This window comes from Corvus kubaryi, unplaced genomic scaffold, assembly GCF_017639235.1.
Source record: "Corvus kubaryi isolate FWS band 111438036 unplaced genomic scaffold, C.kubaryi_AGA036_p1.0 split3-73, whole genome shotgun sequence".
NCBI lineage: Eukaryota > Metazoa > Chordata > Aves > Passeriformes > Corvidae > Corvus > Corvus kubaryi.
The window spans coordinates 44,187,951-44,213,862 of NW_024582091.1; the positions used below are offsets into that span (position 1 = coordinate 44,187,951).

The 25,912-nt window shown below is 39.2% G+C and overlaps 1 protein-coding gene across 2 annotated transcripts in view; it reads right to left on the reverse strand.

The window, feature by feature from the left end:
- Nucleotides 1–2,894: 2,894 nt before the first annotated feature.
- The window catches only part of PEX7 (peroxisomal biogenesis factor 7), a 49,947-nt gene continuing 26,929 nt past the window's right edge, over nucleotides 2,895–25,912 (reverse strand). For both annotated transcript variants that reach the window (XM_042017462.1, XM_042017460.1), the window contains exons 8-10: nucleotides 23,503–23,558; nucleotides 17,078–17,177; nucleotides 2,895–5,549 (exon numbers count right to left, since the gene is read on the reverse strand). In XM_042017462.1, the coding sequence (XP_041873396.1) occupies nucleotides 5,481–5,549; nucleotides 17,078–17,177; nucleotides 23,503–23,558 (225 nt within the window). In that variant the 3' untranslated portion in view covers nucleotides 2,895–5,480. The remainder of the gene's footprint in view (nucleotides 5,550–17,077; nucleotides 17,178–23,502; nucleotides 23,559–25,912) is intronic.

A 25,912-nucleotide genomic window follows, 5' to 3' on the forward strand; every position in this document is an offset into this window, starting at 1 on the left:
GTGTCCCCCGGAGGACGCCCGGCTCAGCGGGAATGGGAAGCCCCCCCGCCGTCCGCAAGCCCTCCCGACCCCGGTCGGGTGCTGGAAAACGGGCAGCGGGAGCGGCCACCGAGGTGCTTTCCACGCGGGGGAGAGCCGCGGGGCGCCCGCGACGGAGTACCACCGGCCCGAAAATAACGTGGAAGAGCCGCGGGAAAGCCCGCATCTCCCGGAGCGGGGAGATCAGTGCAGGCCCGCGCGTTCTCAAGCAGGGAGTACCGCTTTTCCTACTCCCCAAAAGCCTACGGCCCCCCGGGAAGAAGCATCTATCGAGCCTTCCGGCAGCATCCCTCCCACAGCCCCGCCGCTTCGCAGCGTCGGGTACCCGGCCGCCCCCGGCTCGTCCAAGGCAGCCCCTTCTCAGGCTCCCAACGCCAGAGAGACGGGAACCGCTGTTAAGAAAAGCAGGGAGAACCGGGTTCTAGCAGAGGAACTTGCCTTGAGAAGTCACTAAAAACTGGTAGCCACGCAGCTTTCAAAATTGATGTTTCAAAGCCTGGTAAAGTTTAAATCAGCTGATCGCTTCTCTCGGCTTTCCAGAGGAAGGTTTTAACAGGAGAGGGCAATAGACCGTATCGACTAAGTAAAAGGCAAAGCAAAAGCAGTTCTCTCGGGCAACCAGTCCTCTCTACCAGTCTCCTGCAGTGTCAGACAAGACAAGGGAAGGAAAAACTTTTATTCTTTTATTCAGAGCTGCCTTATAATCTTGAGTCTTCTTTTAACATCATACATGTTCAATTTCTCTCATCAGGACAGGCAGGGTAAAGGAGACAGGGCAAGGTTTTCAAAACGAAATGAGGTACTCATTAAGTATGAGTGCCTGAAGATGAAAACTGGTAATGCAGGAAAGGAAACCATAGGTACTGGAGACCAAGTCTGGCTGCAGAACACACTGAAGAAATGTGCCAATACATTTACATCAGCCTCTATTTGGACTCACCCCAAGCCCACATGCAACACAATTTAAAGGAACGTGTGGATCACCTTGACAGTGTTTGCATATGGGAGAAAAAACCCAAACTCCTTCTGCCAAGTAAGTGCAGATGGAAAAAAATCAAACTGTGCTTTCTGGAAATACTGTAGTAATTTGGACTATGCCTGAGTGTATCCTCTGGCAGAAACAATTTTGTCACCTCAGCAGTGAAATTATCACTAGAGAAGTGAATCTCTGACATTGCAGAGTATCAGGCTGCAAAACTGCTTTGGAGGCTAAATATTTCCCTGACTGAAACAGAGAAACAAATGTACCAGAAACATAAAAATTTTAATAGACTCTTTCACTTGTAAGGAATGTAGAATGATCATCCTAGTCCAAGTGCCTGACCAATTAAGGGCTGACCAAAAATTAAATCATTTTGTTAAGGGCATTCTCCAAATGCCTCTTTAACACTGACGAGCTTGGGACATCGACAACCTCTCCAGGAAGCCTGTTCCAGTGTTTGAATGCCTGCTTGGTAAAGAAATGTTTCCTTTATCAGGAGATCAGCACTTCACTTTCTACTGTTTCCCGAGGAGGGCAAGTGGATAGGGATGACGTTGCCCCTCAGTCTGCTTTGTTCCAAACTAAACAAGCCCAAAGCCCTCAGCCTCTCCTCACAGGACATGCCTTCCAGCCCTTTCACCAGCTTTGAGGTATGCTTCTGGATGCATTCAAGGACCTTCACAGCCTTCTTACCATGTGGAGCCCAGAACTGAATGGAGAACTCAAGGAGAGGCTGCACCAATACCCGGTTTGGAAAGTCAGGTGTTCAGGTACCAAGTCCTATCTTTTGGAACTCACCTGTGCTGTAAGGGCAGCTTCTCTTGCAATATCTCTCATGGTACTCCTAATTTTGGTCTTGTCTATAGAGAGGAAAGGGGGGTGGAGGGGAAGCTGTTGTCCCTTGCCAAACCACCCCTTTCTCAACATGGACCAAGGCCAGGTTCAGTACTAGTCTCCCACTGTCTCTCCAGCGCTCCACAGTCAGAAAAGGTGTTCTGCTCTTCACTGGGGAGGAATTGAATAAAGCGACACGGAGCCATCATCAGAGGTGACACTGCAGTGCAGGTACTTCCCCCCCACTGGCTGTTCATGTGTCCAGAGGGAACAGTGGCTGCTCGGTTCATATGTTGACTCTATTGAAGAGTTTTGGCCTGGCAGTGGGGCACAGATCATAGCAATGAATGGCTCTGTGGTTCCTTACCCTTATGAGATGATTATGACACCTTAACTCTCATCCTTTGATGGAAATTATGCTTAGTTCTGCATTTAACCTAGGTACAATGACACGGGTGAGAGGAAAAAAAATCTGCAGCAAATTGGCGTCTTCCTAAGGGCATAGTTTTTTTATAATGGCTTCTTGGATGAAAATGGTAAAGATCTCCATAAAAAGTGTAATGGAAAATTTGCTTTAATTAGAGTCTAATGCAACCATGAGGTTTATCAGGGAAGAATTGTGCAGAGTTGTATCCATTCCCCATCCCATGACCCTGAGCACAGCTGAGCAGTACTACTGAAAGGCACAGTACACTCTGCTTACACAGCAAAATTTGAGGCCAGCCCTGTACTTGGCTAGAAGAAAGAGATCACTTCATCACTGACACATACTCTGCACAAGCAGACACAAAGAATAATTTAAAATAGCTTTCCTTTATGAAAATGAAGATCTGGTGGGACACACAGCTAGGAAAAGTTGCATAAAGTATGGTCTTTACTGGTACAGGGTAAAAATGTGACCATCACCCAGTATTCATACATGAAATAAAACATGATTATGATACTCTTCTTAGAAAATACTCGCAGTATCTTTCACTGCATTTACTTTTTGAACAACATTTCTTAACTGGGAAAGTGAACACAAGAGTATAGCCAAAGATACCGTGTGCAATTAATTTAATAGCATTACAGAACAACAATCCACGCCTTTAGAACTTGATTAATCAGTATGTTTCTTGAACCAAACAGAAATCCAGACTTCAATAAAACAAAATCTTTCACAGCAGCAAGTTTGAAAGTAGAACACATTACATCTTTTAGATTGTTGTTGTTAACCATTTCACTAAACGAAAAAAAAAGATTGGAAGCTAGTATTTTGGTCATAAAATAAGATGTATTTCTTCAAAACAACTATAGCAAATATTCCCTGAGAATTAAGAATCAGCAACAACTATTGCCAAATTGTTTCTTTTGTTACAGTGCAGAAATATTACAGCACATTCTCATCATTTAAAGATCACACAGGAAGATTAAAGGCCACAGTTTTTATTTACTATGTGCATCTTCTGGATGTGCTCATCTTTCAAGAGAATTAAATCCGGATACAGCAACCCTCAGCACTGAAGCTAACCAGGACATGAGGGGAGAGAAGGCAGTTGAGGGAAGATTTAACCCATGTGCTGAGTGTGCATGTTCAGAATTCCTAATTTTTCCCCCTGCGCTAGGTTTTCTAAACTTGCCCTTCCAACTGATAGGCTATGGCAGCATTCTGGAATATCCCACTCCCTGTGTCCCCCCAGAAATGGGCATATAAAATACACACCTGCCACCAAAATGTTCCACTTAGACAAGTAACTTGTAATCGAAGCAGAAGAGGGAGATAAAACAGGAGTGGAGGAACTATTGAAGTTGAAATAATCAATTTTAATGCCTAAAATTAGATTTCATGGCCCATGGTACTGCTGAAAGCTGCATGCAGCACAGCTTTATTCTACATTATTCCTCAGCACACAGAATTAAAGTGCAGTAAATGTTTGGGATTTGGTACAGCACACTGTCATAAAAAAAGATAAAATCTATTTTTTGTTATTAATGCAGCTCAAAAGGACATCAATCTGTGGGCAGTTTGCATTGACCACGAAAAATACAAGATCCTATTGGGATCCAAATTATCATGTTGTAGAAGAAAGTTTCTTCCTGTCCTGCCCTATACACCACATCAATATATGCATGTCTCCCTGTGGCAACATGTTAGTTCCCTGACTCTTTCTCCAAGACAGAACAATCATTCTTTCCTTGCAGCTTGGAGGTCTTAGTTCAGCTGAATTCTTTCCTTCATTGCTTCAAAGCATCCAGCAGATCCAGCAGTGTCTGCTATTGGTTGATCTATGAGTGCTGCAACCCAGAAGGGTAGAGCATTTATTAACAGCAGACTATGAAAACCTGACCAGAGATCTGCAAAGACCCAACCTGCAAAGAGTCTTTCGATGGTAATGATAGTTGAGATGGGTTAACAGCAGAAGGGAGACAGCTTTAAGAAGGTAAAAAAAAAAGGCTAGCAGGAAACCAGGAGAGAAGGCTAACATACACCAATGAGTGCTGCAGTACTATCACAGTTGGATCCTAAAACACTATTCAAAGGTGTCTGGAGAAACATAACAAGTGAACATCTCTAGTTGCCCCAGAAAACTTAGATGGAAGTACCAGCATGTGGGCTGAGGGGTCAAACTGGGAATGCAAAGTATTCAACATACCTAGAAAATGTTGTGCATATTCTAGTAACTGCAATAGTTTGGCCATGGTGGCTGGATCTGCTACGCTTACATCATACCATTAATCTGCATGCATATATGTTCAGCTGGTCTGGACACCAGTTCTCACTTTGGCCAGGCTGTCAGAGGTCCAGAAACACTGGATATATGGCCACATTCCTCTTCTATTTCTTGGAAAAACTTTTTAAGTGAAAATAGAAGACAAGTCTAATAGAAGAGATGGTTGCCCTATCTCTAAATCTTGGGGATTGTGAACCAATTAGTTTTGTGTATATTTCATTTTTCCATAACCATTTTCTCTATTATCAGAGTGTCTTTCTACATAACTTCATCAACTGTTTTACTCAAAGAGCTCTAAAGGAAAAAGATATGAAAATAATCTTTAATATCTTTGTGAAGCGGCAATCAAAAAGGTCAAACATATTAGCTGGCTATTAACTATGACATTTACTGTTGATCAAGAGTATTCATCATATTGCAAAAGAAAATAATGCAACGTGACTCACAGCAAAACATATAAATGCATCCTGGTGATACAAACTTCAGTTGACATTACAGTACTTTACAGTAAAAAGCCTTTATTTTCTCTTCCTTTCCTTTCTTTTCTACAGTGACATTACATCAAAATACACTGCCAGTTACTTTTAATCTTTATAAGGAACAAGAAGACTCAGGCCTCTGCTCTCATTATTAGCCAGACAGATCACAAACTCGTGTTGGTGATTCAACTCTGAAGACAGCACTGATATCTGCTACGCCACTCTTCAGCCATTGAGCAGCTGTGGAACATTTTGCTAGTTCAAGTACAGTAAACCAAGCCCAAAAGGCTCCACGTGTTCAAGTGCACAACACTCCATTCAAGCAGTTTTACTTATAAAGAGACACTGAGATTAGTGACACTGTTGACACTTTAGCACAAGCCTGGTTGTAGGGGAAGAGAGAAAGGTTCCTGATGTGTCAGATCATCTTCTCTTCTAAACAGGACCTGCCAGACATGATGGAGTATAGATCTTGACTAGTTCGTCCCAAGCACAGTCCACCACCTATAAAGCAAACAGAATCTATTTAGATCCTTCACAAGTGTCATTTTTACAAAAACCACAGGGAACTTAACACATATTGTGGATTTAATACCAGTTAGTACTCTGACAGTGCTTCAAAATTATGCAATAATGAAATTGGTTTTGGTTTGGTTTTTTTTAAACTTTACTGAGAAACATGAAAATTAACAACCTCCTATTTTTCATACTCCCCATGAGGGAAGCAGGGAAACCTTTGGGTTTCGCCTACTCAAAATAGGCAAAAGAATATAACTGAAAATTAAATTAAGGAAGGGGACACAGAAGTCCAGACCTCGTCATGTTTATTCTTTTTATAGAGTCTCAGGATCTTTTTACCATAATACCGAAACACTTCATGACCAGATCTGAACAACTTTCTTACACTTGCAGGTACAGAAATTTGTTATAGACATTTTCTTAACATCTAGTGCTGAGGAATGGAAAACCATAAACGTTGAACAAAATTATACAGGAGGTTTCCTGAAGAATTAAGCCAGAATTTCAGTCTCACACTTGATAAGCTACAAGATCGCTGTCTGTTGTTGAGAAGAGAGATGTGTATTTGCTGAGCATTGAGATCTGGGGGCTGTAGCGTTGCTTCAAGGACTACCTAGACCCCACTAGTCTGATAAGAAGTGGTGCCACTTGTGGCAAAGGCATATTATAAACACAGGGACTGATTCGAGTATAACTGAAACTTTTTTGAATTCAATGTCCCAAGCTCTATCCTAGATGAAGGCTTGAACTTTAAACCAGAAAACCAGAAGGTTAACCTAAGTCTATAGTGTTAAAAGATTTTAACAAATAACAAGAATACAAGGAAAAAGACTACAGAATGCTTTAGGTTTGAAAATTAATTCAAAATGCCCTTTAGAGTCTGTAACAAAGTGAAAGGGTTAACCACACTGACAATTACTCAAGAAGATGACCTATCATATATATTCACAAAGTATTGTGGGAGGCAAGAACTAAGGCAAACAGAAGAAGAAAGAGGAGAGCTAAAGAGAAAAAGCTGACGAGGTCCACAAATAAATGCCAGTAAATCTGGCTGAATCTATATTGCATTATCTTTACAATGTCATTTCCAGTTGGGATCACAAAAGATACAGTATTGGATCCTCTGCACAACAAGCTTCCTTCTGCTGCAGACTACAATTCCTGTTCTCTTCTAGAGCCAGAATGAACAGCTGCACACTAAAAATTTGGAAATCCAATGACAGTATTTGATTTCAGACTATAATTAGCCCATTTTGTGTTTACTATACTGCACTATTATTCATTTTTATTGCTTCCTTAGCTGGTTCTGCTTAGTTATTTGAAGTGCTTTCCATATACATCTAAATGGGTCAAAAAAACTCTTGACAATATGTCTGTCTATTCATACGACATAATAGAGCTTTCTGTAGCATAATGTTCTGCTGCATTGCAGTCTCCCAAATCATACCAAAAAGAAAATTTGCGTTTTCCACTAAATGCTGTGTAGAAACTGGCAATCACATAAACTTCAGGTTTTTTACTATTCTCCACAGCTATAGATCAGTGTTCTATAGGCAATACTTTCTACTTTTGTAAAGAAACAAGAAACAGAAATAACATTTGGAAAAAATCCCATGGGAATTCCCACCTGTTATCAATGTAATTAGCATCCCTGAAACCGCCTCTGAACAAATATAGTTATAGAACCATTTAATCTAGCAACACTAAAAATAAACAGGGGATATTAAAAGAGTTGAATAGGATCACTTGCGATAAGATGCCCAACTCACTGATTTAATGATACCACATGAAAGGAGAAAACATAGCCAGCCAACAAGAGGAAAACAAAAGCTACAGTAACAGTCAATCAAGTTCTCCTGTGCAGCAGGAAGTCTATAATGGAATACTGATATCAGAAACCATGATGAAAAATACACATGCAAAGTACAGCAAAGGGGTATCTATAGGAAACTGGGACACTGCAGCATGAAGAACATTAAAAAATGAAATAGCATTTCCATTTCTCCATACTTTCTCCAAAATACAGCCAAGACTGCCAGAGAAAGGGGGCAACTGTAAGCTAAGAATGCAGGAGCCAGCATTCACTGATGGAGAGTGCCACGTGCCCCTTTGCAGTAGCTCAGAGATTGTCACGGCCTCAAATACAAACGACTAAGATGAATCCTAAGATAAAGAGAAGGACCTGTTCATGCAGCAACTGCATCAGTTTACAAAATGTCTTCTCCTTGCACTTTGCCTTTTATCTTGTGACCTGTCTTATACAGTGGTCTTATGACAGTTATGTGCCTTCCCCCAGAAGAGGGGAATGCGGGATATTGAATATAAATGCTTTAAAAGTATTTAGAAATGTCAGTTCTCATGTGACATATGACCATTTGTAATACATACTTTAAAGCTCTTTAGCCTTTTTTTAAATAAACTAAATGTTACTTAATTTAAATATTAAAACAGAAGTAGAAATTTTGTTGGGATGAGGGCTCATCCAGCACACCACAGCAAATAAATACAGCATACAAAAAAGTGTAAGATCCTCAAGTTTGTATCTTGATTAATGAGATGATGTTACTGACAGGTGGAGAAAATCCTCCTGTGGTGGGATGAAGACAAAGGAAAACTGAAAATGGACTCATGCTTTATTTGCATACCTGATAAAAGTCCCTGCCATTAGGAACATGAAGGGATGGAAGTTTGTCCTCCTGTAAAAATTGTCTGCTGTACTGGGGACAAATTTTACTCTGAGATTCAAACAAATCTCACTCATTTCAGTTTTTAGTGGGTGCGTGATTTTTTTTTTCTTTTTTTAACTGACATGCCAGTAGAATAGAGGATAGTTTATTTCAGTTGCGAAGAACTGTATAAATTGCAATATCCTTATAATATTGACTACTTTCCATGGCATATTTTTGTATGTCATGCAACTTCTGTTATCATTTATGAATACTCTTGTAACTGCATAATGCAGTTTTACCATAGCAACTTTTAACTATTAACTATGCAGAGAAAAGGAGAATAACTAGAGCCTAACTGTAAAACAAGAATATTTTCTGTCGCACTGACTGGTAAACTACATCAAGAAATAACGCACATAGAAGAAGCATTCTAAGCCTGGTAATTTTCATTGCAACTAAAGCTACATGGAACAAAGGCAGTCTAACAAAATGACATTTATTACTTGCCTTTAATGCTTTTATTTCAGTAGCAAAGTTGTGGTACTAGCATACACACTAAAGGTACTATACTGTTACTACTGCAGAATAAATATCATGCCAATTTATCTGCCAGCAAAGATACAAAAGCAAGCACAAGAAGTGGGGATCACTGTATTTCTCTTCAAGTAAAGCCAAAAAGCAAGCAAACAAACAAAAAACTGCAATAATCTAGAAAGCTAATTGCTTGACTAGAAAATCATAGTTCAACTCAACTAAAACATCTATCCTGTATTTTATTGAAATGTTTATCCTAGTCCCAGAGTGTAACAATGTTTTCCACCAACTGATTTAATACTGACATCCATTCACTTATCAGAGCCATTTCCATTGACTCACTAACTGATTTACTCCCTTGACAGGCCCTCTGTTTCCCATTCATCACAATCATTTTGCCTTGCAATAGACTTAGACCTTTTCCAGCACCCGAGGGCAATCCATTCAGTCTAGTGCAATTACCTGCATGACATTCTGCCTCTTTACTGTTCAGAAGAAGCAAGAGAACAAGAAAAAACTCCCAAGTTAGCTACTAACTTTTTTATTCAGTACTTGAAGGCACAATAAATCTGCAAGCCCTAATCAAGATTAAATATATTCAAAAGAACAACTAAAAACTTATGAGTTCAATTACCCTTTATGAAAGGGTTTAACCATAACAAAGTACAGCCCTCTTTAGATTAATATCTCCAGAACTATCTTGGTGCCACTGAGCTTCCAGAGTGCTCATAATGAATCACATAATAATATATAAATGTGCCTGAGAGAGACTCATTTCTCAGCTTCTCCCCATCCCATTTTCAAATGAGACCTGTCTTTTTTTTTCTGTAGAAGAGACAGCAGAAAAAATATTCAGTTTTTGACTCCCATTAGTTGTGTGTCCCTTCCTCTTTTAGTTTCTTATCTTATGTGTCTCCTCAAAGAGAATTTAATGGTCTATTTATATCATCATTACATATTTTTGAGGGATCCTGAACATCCTCTAAGCATGTGGGATGGAGATTAAGTGAAGATAAAGCAAGCTCTCAGGTTTGCTAGTCATCAGATTATTTTCACAGGTGAACATTGAAACTAACTGGTCAAGTGCATAATGGATCATGCATGAGTTTAAATTCATTCAATACCTATTTTCTTCTAGAAAATGTAGACCACTTCTGTGGCCTGTTTGGTTAGCAGTTGCCAGAGTGAACTACACGATGCAACCTTTACACAGGAGTGGAAGTTTTATTTGCAAATAAAACTTTCTATTTTCAATTTGCAGCAACACCAATATTATTTTAAATCTACTTTCAAAAAAAACCCACCTTGATTTAATTATTATTTCCAGTAAAGACACTGGAAATAATGAAACAAACCCCAGAGCAGAACTTCTTATAAAGATCTGGGTTCAAACTAGAGTTATCAGAAACAGATGTTCCAAATACTGCTTAAAAAATTCATTTCTTTCTTAAGGAAAAAAAAAGGTAAAAGACTTCAGGGGTATTATTTTTCATATTGCAAAGATATGTCACAAAGAACTGACCTAAGAAGCAGAGAGCTGTCTCAACCTTTGTTCTGTTGCTCTGACATGGGCAATGGGAAAATGACTTGGAAGTCATGCCACACATTTCTAAATGCAAGTCTTCCAAGTGTGCATTTCAGTAAAATAAGTTGTAAGTTGTAAAGGAAACAGAGATGTGAGTTGCAGGTTAGAGAAAAGTCCTTGAAATCTCCACAGATTTTCTACCAATTCCTCCGTCCTCTAAAAATTAGGAGAAAGACATCACCTCGGTCTTTCAAGAACTGGCTTAATTGGTAAGTCAATTTTAAGTTCTGTACAAGATACACTGGAACTGCAAAATGCCTTTCTGTGCTGATACTGACCTTGGTGACCCCAAATGCAGTCAATTTACAGCAGTGAAAACTGTGTTTTCCAGTGACCCTATCCAATCTTCCATCCTTCAGCTCAGAGTGAAGTTCCTTCCTTTTGGGATGTAATCACGAACAACCATAAGCCAAACAGTAACAGCTGCAAAATCCTGTTGTCTTACTATGAGCTTCACTAGGGCAATTCACTGGGACTTCTCAAACATTTATTGGTCATGCAGGAGAGAAACATATTCCACTACACTGACTAAAAGATAGGGCTCACAGAAGTAGCAAGTATTCGTAAGCCACTGCACCAAATACAGTGCACAAGCAACACATTTACTGAGTAAGAAACTACTGTCTCCCACCCTTCCCAGTACTTCAGTATCAAAATTGATTTTCCTCTCCATACACTTGCAGCTTTTACAGAACTGTGATGCCTGACAGAAACCTTTCCAAACACCAAGACACTTTTGCTGATAATGCAAAGAGTGACCATTACTCATGAGTGGCTAGCTTTGACTTACACAGTGGAAGTTTAATTTTCACAGTTTGGGAAAGACATACCGGAAGCACCAGTAAGAAATATCACCTTCTTTTAGCCCCTCCAACTCAATAAGGTGTTCAGATTGGTTTAACACTTGCAGCTGGTGAAATCTGGTATTTTCTGGAAAAAATGCACTCTGGAATTAGGTAAGTAGGTTCTTTTTATCTCAAAGAATCAAAGAAACTGCGTAACTTTAGTAGCATCCTAGAGAAGGAGCATAAGGAGACACTAAAGTGAAGTACAAATAGTGTTATAATTATAGCAGTGGGATAGCCACAACAGCTGGGTGGAAGCTATCAGGTCCTTGTAATTAAGTGTAACAGAGAAGAGCAAGCCATCAAAAGAAAAAAGCAGAGAAAGTCTTTTTTTCTGTACATTTCCACAAGATGTAACTAACTCCACTTTTATATGGAACAATCAACATTCCTGGGCCTCTTGAGTGTCCGCAATTAATTTAAATGAACAGCAAAATACACAGCCAAACAGCCTTACTAAAGACACCATCTGCATTTATATTTGGCTATACTGGTTAAGCCAATTTCTGCAGCCCCTCCTGTCCCTTCTGCTTCGTGTGTTGGCACAGCTAATGGAGCACACTGCAAAAGCTGCACAAAGAAAACAAGGAGCAGAACAAACCTGCACACCAAAACTTGACAATGAACAAAAATTACTCCATAAAGCTGGAGGAATTTAGAACTAGATTTCAAGTTCCCTTCAGGGCATGAAGCTCAAGTGTACACAGTTTGGCTACGGCCTCCCTCCTACTAGTAAGACATTACAGCCTTTAAAATTTTAGTGATGCAGGATACCATCGGTGATCAACAGGCTGATGCAGGCATCCCCTCTCAGCTCAAACTACCCCTGGCCAGGTACAAGGAAGGAGAAGACTGCGGTTCAGCACAACATGATGGTGACACACCACAGCTTTAGAAAGCAGAGAGTGGAGGTTCAGGAAAGCCGAATCACAAGGCCAAGTGTAACAGAGAGCACAAGAGCCACGGGTACCACACTGGTACCATCACTGTCTCCATTATATGGGGTGTTGTGTGTGTCATGGTTTAATCCCCACCAGCGACTGAGTACCACGCTGCTGCTCACTCACCTCGACCCCATCAGGTGGGATGGGAAGGAGAATTGGGAAAAAAAGGAGGTGCAGCCAGAGGATTAGAGGAAAAAAACCAAACAAACCAAACCAACCAAACAAACAAAAAAACCCTCCCCAAACTTGTTGACAGAAATAGCAATTTACACAGACCCATATGTAATATAATTATGATTCAAACACACACAATCACAATAGAAGCAAATCCTAAGTGGTCACTATTTGTGCTGTACACAAGTTATTCTAAAACCTAGACTTCAGCATGCACTCAGATAACAGATGATTTTAAACTAGAGAACTGACACTAGGTTCATACTCATTTGGAGCTGAACATTTCCAAAGGGAGCACCTCAGCACTGTCCACTGTGGAGTCCTGTTCTGATCCGGCACGTCACAGGTGTCTACATGTGCTTTTCACATACCAAGGGCTCTCAGCCACTACACCACTTGCCATCAGTCCCATTGAAAGTCACGTACCCTTGCAGTTTAGGAATGCCATTGTTCATAGCACAGAAGTGTAAGAGAAATTGAAAGATTTCTCTCTTGTTCCCATTAGATACTTAATCCTGTTCTCAGCAGCACAACAGAAAGCCTGAATCAATGCAAAACAGTAATTTATACATTCCACTGGCTGCTTTACATAGTTCAGAAGAGATGCGAGATGTAGCTAAAAAAGATTTTCAGACGAAATTCAGAGCATCAGATTTTTTTACATTTGTGGTAGGCAAAATAGTTTTAGAACTGCAACAGAAAGGGCTGGGTATCTTTTTGTCCACTATTTAAAGAAATTCATGATATATGTGTATTTTCTATTCTTTATATACTTATGGAAATAATTTCAGAATCAAGACAAGAAGGGAATGTTTGCAGGATCTGTACTTTTTATCTGTGTCATTAATGGATTGCCTAACGATATTTAAAATTAATTCATGACTCCCATATGGCATTCAACCTACAACAGAAGAAAAAGGCTGTTTTTAAATAAAGCTGCAGAAGTAATATCAAAGGAAGTTACCTACAGCATGTAAACATGCATGTAAACACAGCAAAATCCCAGGAAGAGATGTCTTAAAGGAGTATTACATTTTTATTCATTAGAACATTCACAGTAAATATCAGGAGAGCAGTAAGAAATCCAGTGAGCTACAGAGCATAACTCCACTATGTGGTCTAGCATCACGAGCCCCAAGCAAGGAATACTTTATAGCTGATTACTAATTTTAATCCCTACATACATCCTATGTTTATCTAGTGTGTATACAAGGAAGCAAAGTTTAGTTGTTTTTCTTATCCCTAAACTTTGGAAAGAACTACCTGGTTTAAAAAACTGCATACTCTTAATTTGGCTGACAGGGTAAACAGATTTGGTAAGTTCTTAATATTACACATCATCACAAATTTAAAAGATTTTTGGTGCTTACAGTCTTGTCACTGTTCTCATGTGTGCCCAGGCTACTTTGGCTGAAAGCTGGAGTTGGTTGTATTTTCTCCTGGAAAACATGCCTGGCAAACTCTCACATCAGCACTTGCAGTTTAACAGAGAAATACCCTGAATATAATGATGATCATTTCTGTTAATGCTTTGCACTGAAAAATACACATTTTTCTATGCACCTGAAAGTTTGTTTGCTGTCTCAAACTTCTATGAACCTAGCACTAACATTATGGTGGGGAAAAAAACCTCAAAGCAAACATCTGATTTTTAAAATTCAAAGCTTTCAAAAAACACCTACTTTACATAGAGGCAGATAATCCAAAATAGATACTAGAATATTTAATTAAGCACGAAGGAGGCTTTTTTTCATCTAGCAAATACTAGTGGGTCTCTTCACATTCCTTATGATCCGGTTTCTCTCCACATGTTGCCTCCCTTAATACAAGAACCAGCCTGTCTGCATGTACCTACTCTCTGCCTGTGGGTTCTGTGCAAAGCTCAGTCAGTTCCACAGGAATGTCTTGTAATTCCTAGATTACTAGCTACTTAATCACAGTATCTATTCTGAACACTTTCAGTAGTGCAGATAATTTTTTCCTTGACATGTAAAAAATACTTCAAAAATGCTGAAGTTCATTGTGCAAAGCCAAAGAAAACATAGTCTGTCTAGACAACAAAAAATATCATTAAGAATGAAAGCAAAGGTTAATGACCAGAATGGTACTTAATTTGAGTATAAATGAATAGCTTGTCCATTATAAGTAAAATACCCTGCATTCTCCCTGGATCCTTCTCTTTCTCCCTCGAGGAGAGAAGCAGTTCAAATCTCAAGTCGTAACTCCTTATAAAGCACACAGTGAAAATCACAAATAATGTAAATACATGAAGAAAACAAATAATGGAGCTCATCATCAGATTGATAAAGAACAGACATAAAGGCAACCTACATGTTGGGAACAGCAGCATAAAATTTAAGCAAATAATCTGTGTTGGATGGATGCAGAAGCCAGGGAAAGACTCCAAGGGCTCATACTGGAAGCAACTATTCAGCAGGTGTTCATAGAATCATAGAATGGTTTGGGCTGGAAGGGACCTTAAAGATTATCTAGTTCTAACCCCCCTGACATGCACCCAGACACCTTTCACTAGACGAGGTTATCCAAAGTCCCTTTCAGCCTGGCCTTGAATGCTTCCATCCACAACTCTGGGAAAGCTGTTCCAGTGTCTCATCACCCTCACAGTAAAGAATTTTTTCCTTATACCTACCTAACTCAATGATCTCTCAGTTTGAAGCCATTACCCCTTGTCCTATCACTACATGTCCTTGTAAAAAGTTCCCCTTCAGCTCTCTTGGAGGATCCCTTTAGGTACTGGAAGGCTGCTACAAGGTCTCCCTGGAGCCTTGTCTTCTCCAGGCTGAACAACCCCAACTCTCTCAGCCTGTCTTTATATGAGAGATGCTTCAGCCCTCTGATCATCTTCATGGCCTTTCTCTGGACTCATTCCAACACATCCATGTCCTATTCAGAGCTGATCAAAGTACTCAAGGTGGTGTTTCATGGGTCTTCCTTTGAAAATGGGGGTTATGTTTCCCTTGTGTTCACTCTTTAACTTAGTGAGAGTTTAATTTTATCACAGGTTTTTAAACTTCTTTTAAAAAAAACAACACTCACATTTTGCATTGCTGTGATATCCAACCCTCACAATACATTAAATCAACTCAATGGAAAAAACCAGAGGAATATCAAAGCTGTTGCAAATGCCAAACTTCTGTCTGGAACGCACATTGGCACACAGTAAATATGGATATGTACCCTAGATTTACAGATTCGTGCACTAAGTCCAACATCAGACTTGTAGAATTTCTGTGTGGAAAAAAAGATACCTGAATGCACAAATGTCCTAATGTTGATGGGTATGCACACCATCACTTTCCTTTTTTTCAATATACAAGTGCATGTGCAGCATGCACATGAATTTTCTTTCAATTCATTATCTACCATGAAGCAATGGGCTTATACTCAAAGTAATCACATTCTCAATACAAAATGAAAGAAAAAAATCTTCTCTCTTCATTCAGATCAAATGCAAAACCCCTATCAGCTTCATGGAAAGCTGAGCTGGGCTCAGCACGTGCACTGCTGTGGGACTGAAGCCCTAAATGCTACGCTATGCTTGCTGCTCCCTCTGGACCCAGTGCAGACAAAATCATACCTGTGCAATCACTTGGGATGAAGTTTCCAACTCCAGCAACTGGCCTTTATGTATTCTTGCCTTGCACTGATAAAAAACAATCTGAACCTTGAAAGCTTTTTTTCAGCCTTACAAATTCCCCTATGTGGTTCCCAGCACGACCTTGCGAGCAGTTATTGCAGCACCACTGAAGCAACAGAATTTAAGGAAAAACCAACCAGGTAGAAAACCCATCAAGCTATCATTTGGCTGGAATGGTTCCACATGAAGTAAGCTAAGTATTTTGCCAAACTTACACCTTTCTCCTGTGTCCTTTTACCAGCAGAAATTGCAACGGTTTTAATTTGCTTTGTCCAAACAGAATTGGAATGCAGATGTTACAATTTTTATCTGGGGTAAAAAATTCATTTTATTGTGAATTTGAGAAGAATCTAGATACAAATTATATCTCTGGCACATTAAATAGTGCATTAGGACCAGTTAATACAATTACAGTAATTTTTGTGTGAAAACTAAAGGCTCTCTCATGTTAAAGCAAATAATTAACTTCAGTTTTTCAGAGTTTCTTGTTTGAAAAAAACACTTCGTATTACAAAAAAATCTAAAAATCCTCTGTTTACAAAATAAAAACAACTGTAGCAACAGAAGGAGAGGGGAATCCTTACAGAACTAGTACATAAATAAGTGCCACTGATAAAACAGGTTCTACTTATTCACATGAATAGCTGAGGGGTTTAAATTTCAGCCACAGATTAAGCCTCCCCTAGTCCTCCAAACAGTATGCCAAACCAGGTATAGGCATCATGTGTGACACTACCAATATTTAACTTGACAACTTAAGCAGATGGAAGAAAGCTCTGGATCTCAGCTTAGCATTCTAGACTCTTCTCCACTACTCTTCCTTCCAAAACAAAAGACTTCATTTTCCCAGAGCTCACTGTGGCTTTCAGTTATCTAATTTTACAGTCTTGTCTGTCCCGCCCTCCTGTCCTACCCAGTGCAAGGAACTGCTTTACAAATAAAAATGGACCTGAAATGAGGTTTATTTAATAAGCATTCAGCCAGATTCACTTCCAGAAGCTTACTGCAATAGGGTGACTTATTCAGGGTCTGAGTCCTGCAGCCCAGCCATGACCACAGTAGCTGTAACAGGCAAGTGAAAAGTAAATTCATTCCAGCTCTTACCTGACCACGGTTGTGGAGACTTAAATCCAGACCACATGTAAATTCAGTATGATGCTCAACTGTTTCCAGCAAAGGATTAGTCTTGGAAAAGTCCCAGAATCTATAGAGAGATAAAGGAGGGAGAGAAAGAGAAGAAAAAAAAAAAATCAAACAAACCACAGTTAAAGTAATTGAAAGGCCATTTCAAAAATATAATGCAAGATATTGACAAATCTGTCGCTGCCAGGGTATTTAAAAAAGCAAACTCATCTACTTAGGAAACATAACAAATCATACTCCTGCAAAGCCATCTGCTCATTTGCATAAATTAAACCCCACTGGGCAAAGTCATCTTTGTGTCCTGTTGCAGAAACTGAGATCAAAGTTGGCACCAAGGAGCAGTCGTCGGGACATTATTAAAAGAGAAGAAAAAATGTAGGCTAGAATACTCTTGCTATATTTCTTGATGGCTGGGGAATTTTATCCCTGAAAGATATTAGCACAATTTATGATTTTTCTCTGGTTTTGGTATCATTAACTATGTGGTCTTTATTTAAATAAAAGTTACACATTCATTTAGAGATCTCAGTCATGCACATTCTCAAATTTGAGACTGTGTTCCTGGAAAACAGAATTTAATATTATAATTTAGTAACAAATTTGTACTACATAGATCAGCTACATTACACAGTTAATTCCACTAGTCCATATTTTTAAAGCAATTTTTGTTTTGAGCCTCGATTGATAAAAAATACTTAGAAAATAACAATTCTGAGGTCCTCTACTTCTCCCAGCTACTGTCCCAATAGATGCAGTGTCCATTCATGCAATTAACAGCAAGTATGAGAGATGTAAGAGTAGTTGGGATTAAAATATAGGTAAAAGACACCTCAGTCATGAAAAAAACAATTCAAACCCAGAACCTTCAGAGGGTAACACCCCATATGATGGCACAAAACAAAGGTTTGTTCCTCTTTCTTGTGTTGTATATACTGCTGAGAAAAGTCCACAGGCTGCACAGCACAGCACATTTTGTGGGCTGTCAGGTGTAATCAAATTTTCTACAGCCCAGATTTTCACACAGGGGTCAATTATACGCTTTACTACTTCTGTAACAATCACAGAGGTCTCTTTGCCTTGCTCTTATTGGGAAAAGTGACAATACTTAACAAGAACAGCTCGTTATCAGACCAACTACACTGGAAGTACTGTAAGTTCAAACCAATTCAGGTAAAATAGCAAACACTGGAGTTAGCAGGGTCAGTTTGTTTAATATGTAGATGTTATTTTCCTCATAAACAAGGAGAGTGGTATCAGCACAATGGCTATGCCATAGCAACAATCCTCTTAATTTTTTCCTAGTACCTGAGATCTAAAATAAACAACCTATTTTGCAGGACAGAGGAGCAAAAGACCATCTCAGCATTTTCATCCTCCTACATTTGTTTATAAGAAGGTAAGGAAACAAATTTTGCTGGTTTTAAGTAATAGTGTTAACCTTCCATACCACATTAGCTCTCTACTAGTTCTTGAAAGACAGATGCTCATAACCGAAAACTAAAGAAGATAACTTTAGATCTACATGAATAAAAACTTTAAAAAGACTTTCTGACCAATTTTAAAAACAGTAGGATGATATGGTGGTTGCATGAAGTCATGCTGTAAAAAGTCAGAACCAGTTTAGAGGTTAAGAGTACTGCAACTTAGTTAGAGTTCAACAGACTGACTGGAAGCTTTGGTATCTTTTTTAAATATATAAATAAGTACTAGTGAAAGCTCAAAAAAATGTTCAGTCTCAGGACTGAGAACCATTAATTAATTAATTAATTATGATTAATTAATGATGTTAAGTAAAAAATTAATGATGGTTCTCATAACAACTTTGCAATCCAAAGTGAGAAACACTGTCTATAGCACAGCTTCCAAAACCACCATGGTGACAACACTGTTTTCTTCAGAGTCAATTTCCATCACATTCTGCAGACTGGGAGGGCAATGCAATTTTTCTAAGAAACTGTTTACCACAGCAGGATGGCTATACAGCAAAGCGAAGATGCATTCACAGCACAAATAGGTGTGCTTCCATTACTTTAGTTGTAAGTGTATCTACAAAATTAGCAGCATGAACTAAAAAATGGCCCAGACAACCACATAGGCTTTTACGGTCCCTTACAGGTTGGTACAGCCTGTACAATCACAGGTGTGTCACTTAGAACTGCTACTTTTACCCATATCATGTATGAAGCCACAACTTCAGTCATATCTGCACTGATCACAGACACCCCAAAACCTATATGAGTGCATTTTCTCAAACTTTTTAACACTGGAATTGTTAAAAGTATAACTTTTCCCTCATTTCTCTACAGTTTGTTTTACATGTATCTGACATGCAATTCATAAGCTGCACATATATTGCAAGTGGACTGCTTATTCTAAATGAGACATTATGAGAAGAGAAAAAGCCTGTTATGCTATAGATTTTGTACTTTGTACCACCCATAGCAGTGTCACGAAGATCTGTGCTCCCCCACCAAAACACTTTCACCAACCCAAATATAGTTTGTCCTGCATATGTCCTGCCTTGTCCTCACCCCCACTGTACCCTCACCAAATGCCCCTGCACCTTCCCCACTGGCTGGGAAAAAAGAGGCAGCAAGTATCATTTCAGGTTCCAGTGTCTGTACAATGCACTGCAGCAGCCTGTTGCTGCATGATGAGGAGCTGGCAGATCAGTAAGAAGATTAGACAGGTGGTGAATTCATGCTACGTCTCTTACCTTCCTTAAGGCAGTACTTGGGGTTTCCCTCTCTTGCATGCTCATGCGTTTCCCTTAAATTTGTAGAAGCTTAGTAAATTTAGACTACAAGTTTCCTGTCAAATCTAGTTAAGTTTTCAATAGGTTCAAAAGTTACTTCAGGAAACAATTGTGTGAAAAAGCATGTATGGAAGCATGAAGAACAACTCCTCAAGTCTGTGTCCTTCTGGGTAAGAAAAATATATTTATGATAAATATTTATTCATGAAAACTTTACCACTGCTCTTAGGTTACTAGATGCCTTCATACATAGTGTTTTTAGGAGGGCGTGAATCAGCTGTTTAGAGGCTGCTTTCCATAAAAGCCCACTCAACAACGACTACTGCTAGCTTTCACACACAACCACAGCAGGCAAAAGTCACAGTAGCATGTGGAGGATGTGGAAAGGCAAGAACCTTTCAAGAGCAACAAAGAACTCAGTGCTAGTTTACTGCATGTGTATCACACAATTCACCACCCTGCTCCTAGTCTCTAATTCCTGTGCTGACTTGTAAAAGCTCTTCCTGCAAACTAGAAACACCACTGTCAGAGTAGAGCTTAGTGTTGGGCTACAACAAGTAGTTGGATACAGGCCAATCAGGGCAACGATGTTACTTCAGGCATTAACTGGGAACATCTGTTTCCACACTAATATTCTGAAGAGATTATTTCATTACAGTTCCAGTGAAGTATCAACGTTATGAAGCAACTCGGGTATAGAAGGGCATTTGCCATTTGGGGAAAATAAGAAAAAAAGAGAGTAAATGAGCAAACACCCACCTTTTCACCTTGAAGAAAAAAAAGAGAAAAAGAATACAAGGATAATAAGAATAACTAACTGAAGTGAAACGCAGTTTATTTTATGATCAGCCCTATTCTGTAAGATTTCTTTGTGATCTAAGTTACTGAACTTAGTGATAGAGCGCTGGAGATAGTGGTTTATTTTAGAGTGTGTTGCAGAGATGATGTCCAGTATAGTACAACTTTTAACAAAAATTGCCTTTTTGCCTTAGGGACAAGCTTCTGTGAATATGATTCAAGATCTGGCCTGATACCAGCCTAATGAAGCTCTACAATTTATCAGATCTTCTGTTTAGATTTTGGTGAGCACCATCTGTGACTAATGCACCAAGATTTCTTCTTTATAGAGTCCAAAAATACAAAATGGTGATTCCAGGAAAGATGACACTGATGTTCTTCCAAACTGAATTCTGACAGAGATAACATTTAAGAATATGCATGCAGACCTAAAGCAGTTCTGGAAATGTTACAGTACTTTGTGTATTTCCATTTTAATGATTCATTTGTGTTCAATCTGCTCTTTAATTAGCCTACATTTTTTCTGAGCTCTTCCAAAGAGTAAGGAAATGGTATAGAAAATTTGTCTGAACAAAGCATTTACCGGAAAGGGATTAAATCGAAATCATTACATCCAGGTATGTAAAAACTCAAGTTCGAATCAACATCCTTTTTTTCTCAGCTCCCAGTATGAAGCTGGCATGTGAACTAGGTTTCTTTTCAGTAGCTTGACTACAGTGCTCACATTCAATCATTATACTATTTGCAAAGGATGAAGCTAAGTGTTGTTAACTTTGTTTTCAACCTACTACTTTTTCTTTTAGATATCCAGTTGTGATTATGTGCCAAACTAGCTGTACTACCTGAAACAAACAAAGCCCCTGTCTCTTACATGGCAGTTTGGTAATCTGAGCTAAGATTTGTAGCTGTTTGGTTGAACTATAAACCAGTGAACCATAAAGCTTCTGTAACATTTAAGATTACAGAGTGCTGACAGTAAAGAATTGCTCCAAAACTATGCTCTGTTCTGTTACCTACTATAAACTAATCCTTGCAGGTAATTCTGAGCTTCAAACAGACACACTGAAGAATATAAAGGAACAATATCATAACTAAACTGCTATTAAAATAACACTGCAATGAATCTGTTTTTAAAGGACTGCCATACCATGCTATTCTCTGAACCAAAAACCCCCTATCAAACGGGGCTAAAAAGTCACAGGCCTTGAGTAGATTCAACAAGAACCATAATTAATGTCATGTGCTGGAATCCCAACTTCTCCTCCAGCTTTTATGTATTTATCAAGGACTTTTACGTTTAAATTTAAATGTATGTGTATGTGTGTATATACTCATGTCCACACATCCACGTGTGTGTGGTGTACATGCATGTGCATACATGACAGGATGGCTGCATGTATGTGCATGTGGAGTGTATGGTGCATCCAGTAAAATGACAGTACAGGATATGTGATGGAGGTACAACATACTCTTTAAGAGGTGTTCCCAAATTCTTATGGTAACAGTTTTCCTCCACTATACAGAATATTTTGCTTGTGACACCTTTTCCAAAGACTTCCACCTGGCCTTCTCTGTTGTTTGTTCACTCGTAACAAACCAAACAGTTTTAGAAAACTGTCAAAAATCTTTATTTCATCTCTTCAATTCTGCTAGTCCTAGTCATGACAAGTAAATATTTGGACAGAAGAATAATGCCTAGAGTGAATTTTGTGAAGAAGTCCTCAAGCTCTGCATTTATATACACAACACTTTGTGACCTAGTAGCTCTCTCCATCTTTACTGACAATTTCCACATACAAAAATGTCAGAGCTGAAACTGCACTAGATTTCAGTACTGCATGAAGCACATTAGAGCCAAACCTGAAGGATATATAGACAGGGCCAAAAAGGGGAAGAGCATGACAACACAATCAAGTCACTCCAATGCTTACTGGGTTAACTTCATAATGCAACTTTATATGATGTTATGGCAGAAGACTGGATGGATTTATGATTTAGCAACACATACAGGCACTGAGAATTAGCAAGATTTCCCTTTGGAAACAGAACCTCTCTAGGTCTGGTGTCAGACCAATTAGGACACAACCAGAAGTGATATTTACTTGAGATGATTTGGACAAGTGGGATAACTTTGCAATGAGAGAGGGCTTCTCTCATTTCTTGATGTACTGCCTACTACATTCAGTCCATGTAGAAAATTAAAATGTAGATGAAAGAATGTGATTGAGGTATTCAGAAATACTTCACAGTGCTTTGACTTATGACATTTTCTATCTTGGAGAAATCCCAGTATCAAATCAAACTTCTTTAGGATTTCCAATTAGCTTTAAAACAACTGTACTGTAAGACCCTCAGCAGTATCAGATATACTGAGCAGCCAGGGGAACTTGCAGAAATACTGTCTAAAGAGCTTCAGCATGCACACTGCGGAACACTACTGAAGCTTTCTCAGACACTGGTAGGACAAAAACTATGTTCATATAACGTCTAAACAAAAATGTGTCACAGAAACATATGAGTTCACCTAACTATATTAATTTAAGAGGGTATTACCTTCTTATCAGACATTATCACAGCTGGATACAACTATGTTCAGTAGAGTGATGTGAAAAGGATTGCAGAAAGCATTTGACGCAGCAGATATTGCTCAGCAGAGTGACTGAGCTGGTCTTTAAGTGAAGGAAGGGCCCATGCATTTTCAACATAGCTTATGAAGCATCTGACAGCAACATTAACTGAAATCCAGTATGTCCACTCTGGAACTGTTTTCTACTGCAAGCCACATTAAACAGATCATCTTTCTGTTTTTATCCAGTTAGAGAAAATACTGTACCTTACAGTAAAATCATAGGAGCAAGAGGCCAATATGGTTGCATGGAATGGTGAAAACTGCAAGAAAACAAAACAACTTTCAAAGTTAAAACTTTGTGAACATATATAGACTTACTGTAAGTAGCAAGTTATCAAAGTTTAACTATTTTAATGGTCTTTGTTGGTACCACATCATGCCACAATAAAACAGACTATATCAATATATTTCTCCCCCATGCTTCTAATTACAAGGAATCATAGAATTAATAATCAGAAGGAATGTTCTATGGGATCCTGGTTTGCTTAGATTTCATTACAGCAGTGCCAAATAACTCTGCTGTAAAGTTAAGAAGTTCTGGAACAGTCACATAAACAGTCATTCAATTCTGCTTTTGGCTAACAGGCTGAGTTTCATCTCATTATATAAATCAAGTTTCAAAACAGCTATGTGACCAGTTAACTATTTTCAGAGAGACAAATCTGTGCCGTACTGCAGAGAACATAAGATATATTGCCATCATCAATTCTATATCCTACCATTTTGAAATTATTTATACAAATGGGAAAATTGGAGACAAGTGGAAAAACTGAAGGCGATATAACATCATTTCATGATTTCCCCCTCTCCTACGGGGCATTTTACAGGACAGACTCTTCCATGGACTCTTGCAGACTGGTCTAAGAACTGCAGCAAGAAGGATGCAGTTACACAAAAATTGGTCATCTCAGCTCTAGCTTTTTGGCAACACTCAGTTTCCAAATATTTTAAAATCTGTATTTCTCAGCAGGAAATACAACAAGCCACTGACACAACCTGAGTTTGAAATGCAGGTCCCCCACACCATGGTTCATCGGTAAGTCTTCCTGCAAGACTTCTAATATCATTCACAGCAACTATGAAGTCAAAAGTTAAGTCTGGGCTATTGCCACAACTGCCCAAGTTGCCAAGAGAGCAGTGTATGTTGATGGCTGCTGAAATCTGCTGACAGAGTTCTCTTTACTATAGCAGAATTGAGGGATGTGCATGCTGGAACTTGAACCTCTTCAGATTTCCTGCAATTTTTTCTGAGGGAAAAAAAGCCCAAAACAAAATGGGTTCTGCAGCTCAGAAAAATGAATACTAGAGGGGAAGAAGTCTGATGGGCAACAAAAAACAATGGTACACTTTCCATAAGCCCCCTTTGCATGTCCACATAGTTTAAGATAAAGCAAAACCATCCTGCCAAAGCTTTGTCATTAACCTTAAGTATCCTAGAAACTTATCCAAGAAAACTCTATCAAAATACTTAGCAGAGTGCTACACATGCAAGTTGAAAAAAACTCGCATGTCTTTCTTTTACAAAAGAAAATTCTGTTCCATTTAGCTGTAAGATACTACAGTTTTATCACCTGAACAGCTGTATACAGGCAGAAGATACCACCATATCATCCATCCTGACCTCCAACAGATCATTTATCCAAATACCTTCACAGGTAAACTAAAAAACCGTAACTATGTTTCAGTGTAAGATATTGAAGCCAGCTAAGAATGTGAGGATCAAATGCACAACATGAAAATCTCCTGAAAAGGACTCCAGATGACCTCATGTGCTGATAATGCTCTGCACTGCAGTGAAAGACCATAAGAAATCTGCAGGAATCCTGACAGTATTGTTTGTATTGGGTAGAATTCCTTGCTAGTCTCAGATCTGACAGTCAACACGAGCCCTGAACGAGTGAGCAGAATACAAAAGACAGGCAACCCAAGAGTGTGATTTCATGGTTGGTTTAAGCTAATTTCAGAGTGCACTGCTCCAAAATTTGTGGCTTCCAGTTTCTTTTCCACTTCAAATTGTGTGCTCCTGCCCCCCTCCTTGTGTCAAGGCTTGCAATTGTGTGGTTGAGCAACAAACTGAAACAGCTTAGTGATCCAGACAGAAACTAGTCACTTTTAGGGACAGGGTTTTCAGTCAGAGCCATCAGCTGCAGCTTTATAATCACCCTGTCGGCATGCAGGGGAAGGAATATCAGTAGGGGCAGCTGCCTCTATTGAGGCAGCATCCAGGTCTCTCTCTCAATTCAGTGTGACTGGTGAGTGATACCACCCAAGTGTAGATATGCTGCATCACCTCGAAGTGCTGGTCCACACTGTCATATCTGATGTTCTCAGGGACCATGTCTGTCTTGAAACACAAGCAGTGAAAGCCTGGTAAGATGGAATAGAAGTCATGTACTCTCAGATACGTCTCCTTTGCACATGGATGCATCTTCGGCTATGAAAAATATTTCACAGAACCGAATAGAGAACGGTCACGCAGGAGTTAAATTAGAAAAAAAGACTCAGCATCAACCACCAGTGGGGAGAGCACGCAGAGGTAGCTGGGATAAGGAGGAGCAGGAGCTTCTCAGGTTGTCTGACCACGAACAGGATTTCAGGATTTGTGATACAGAAC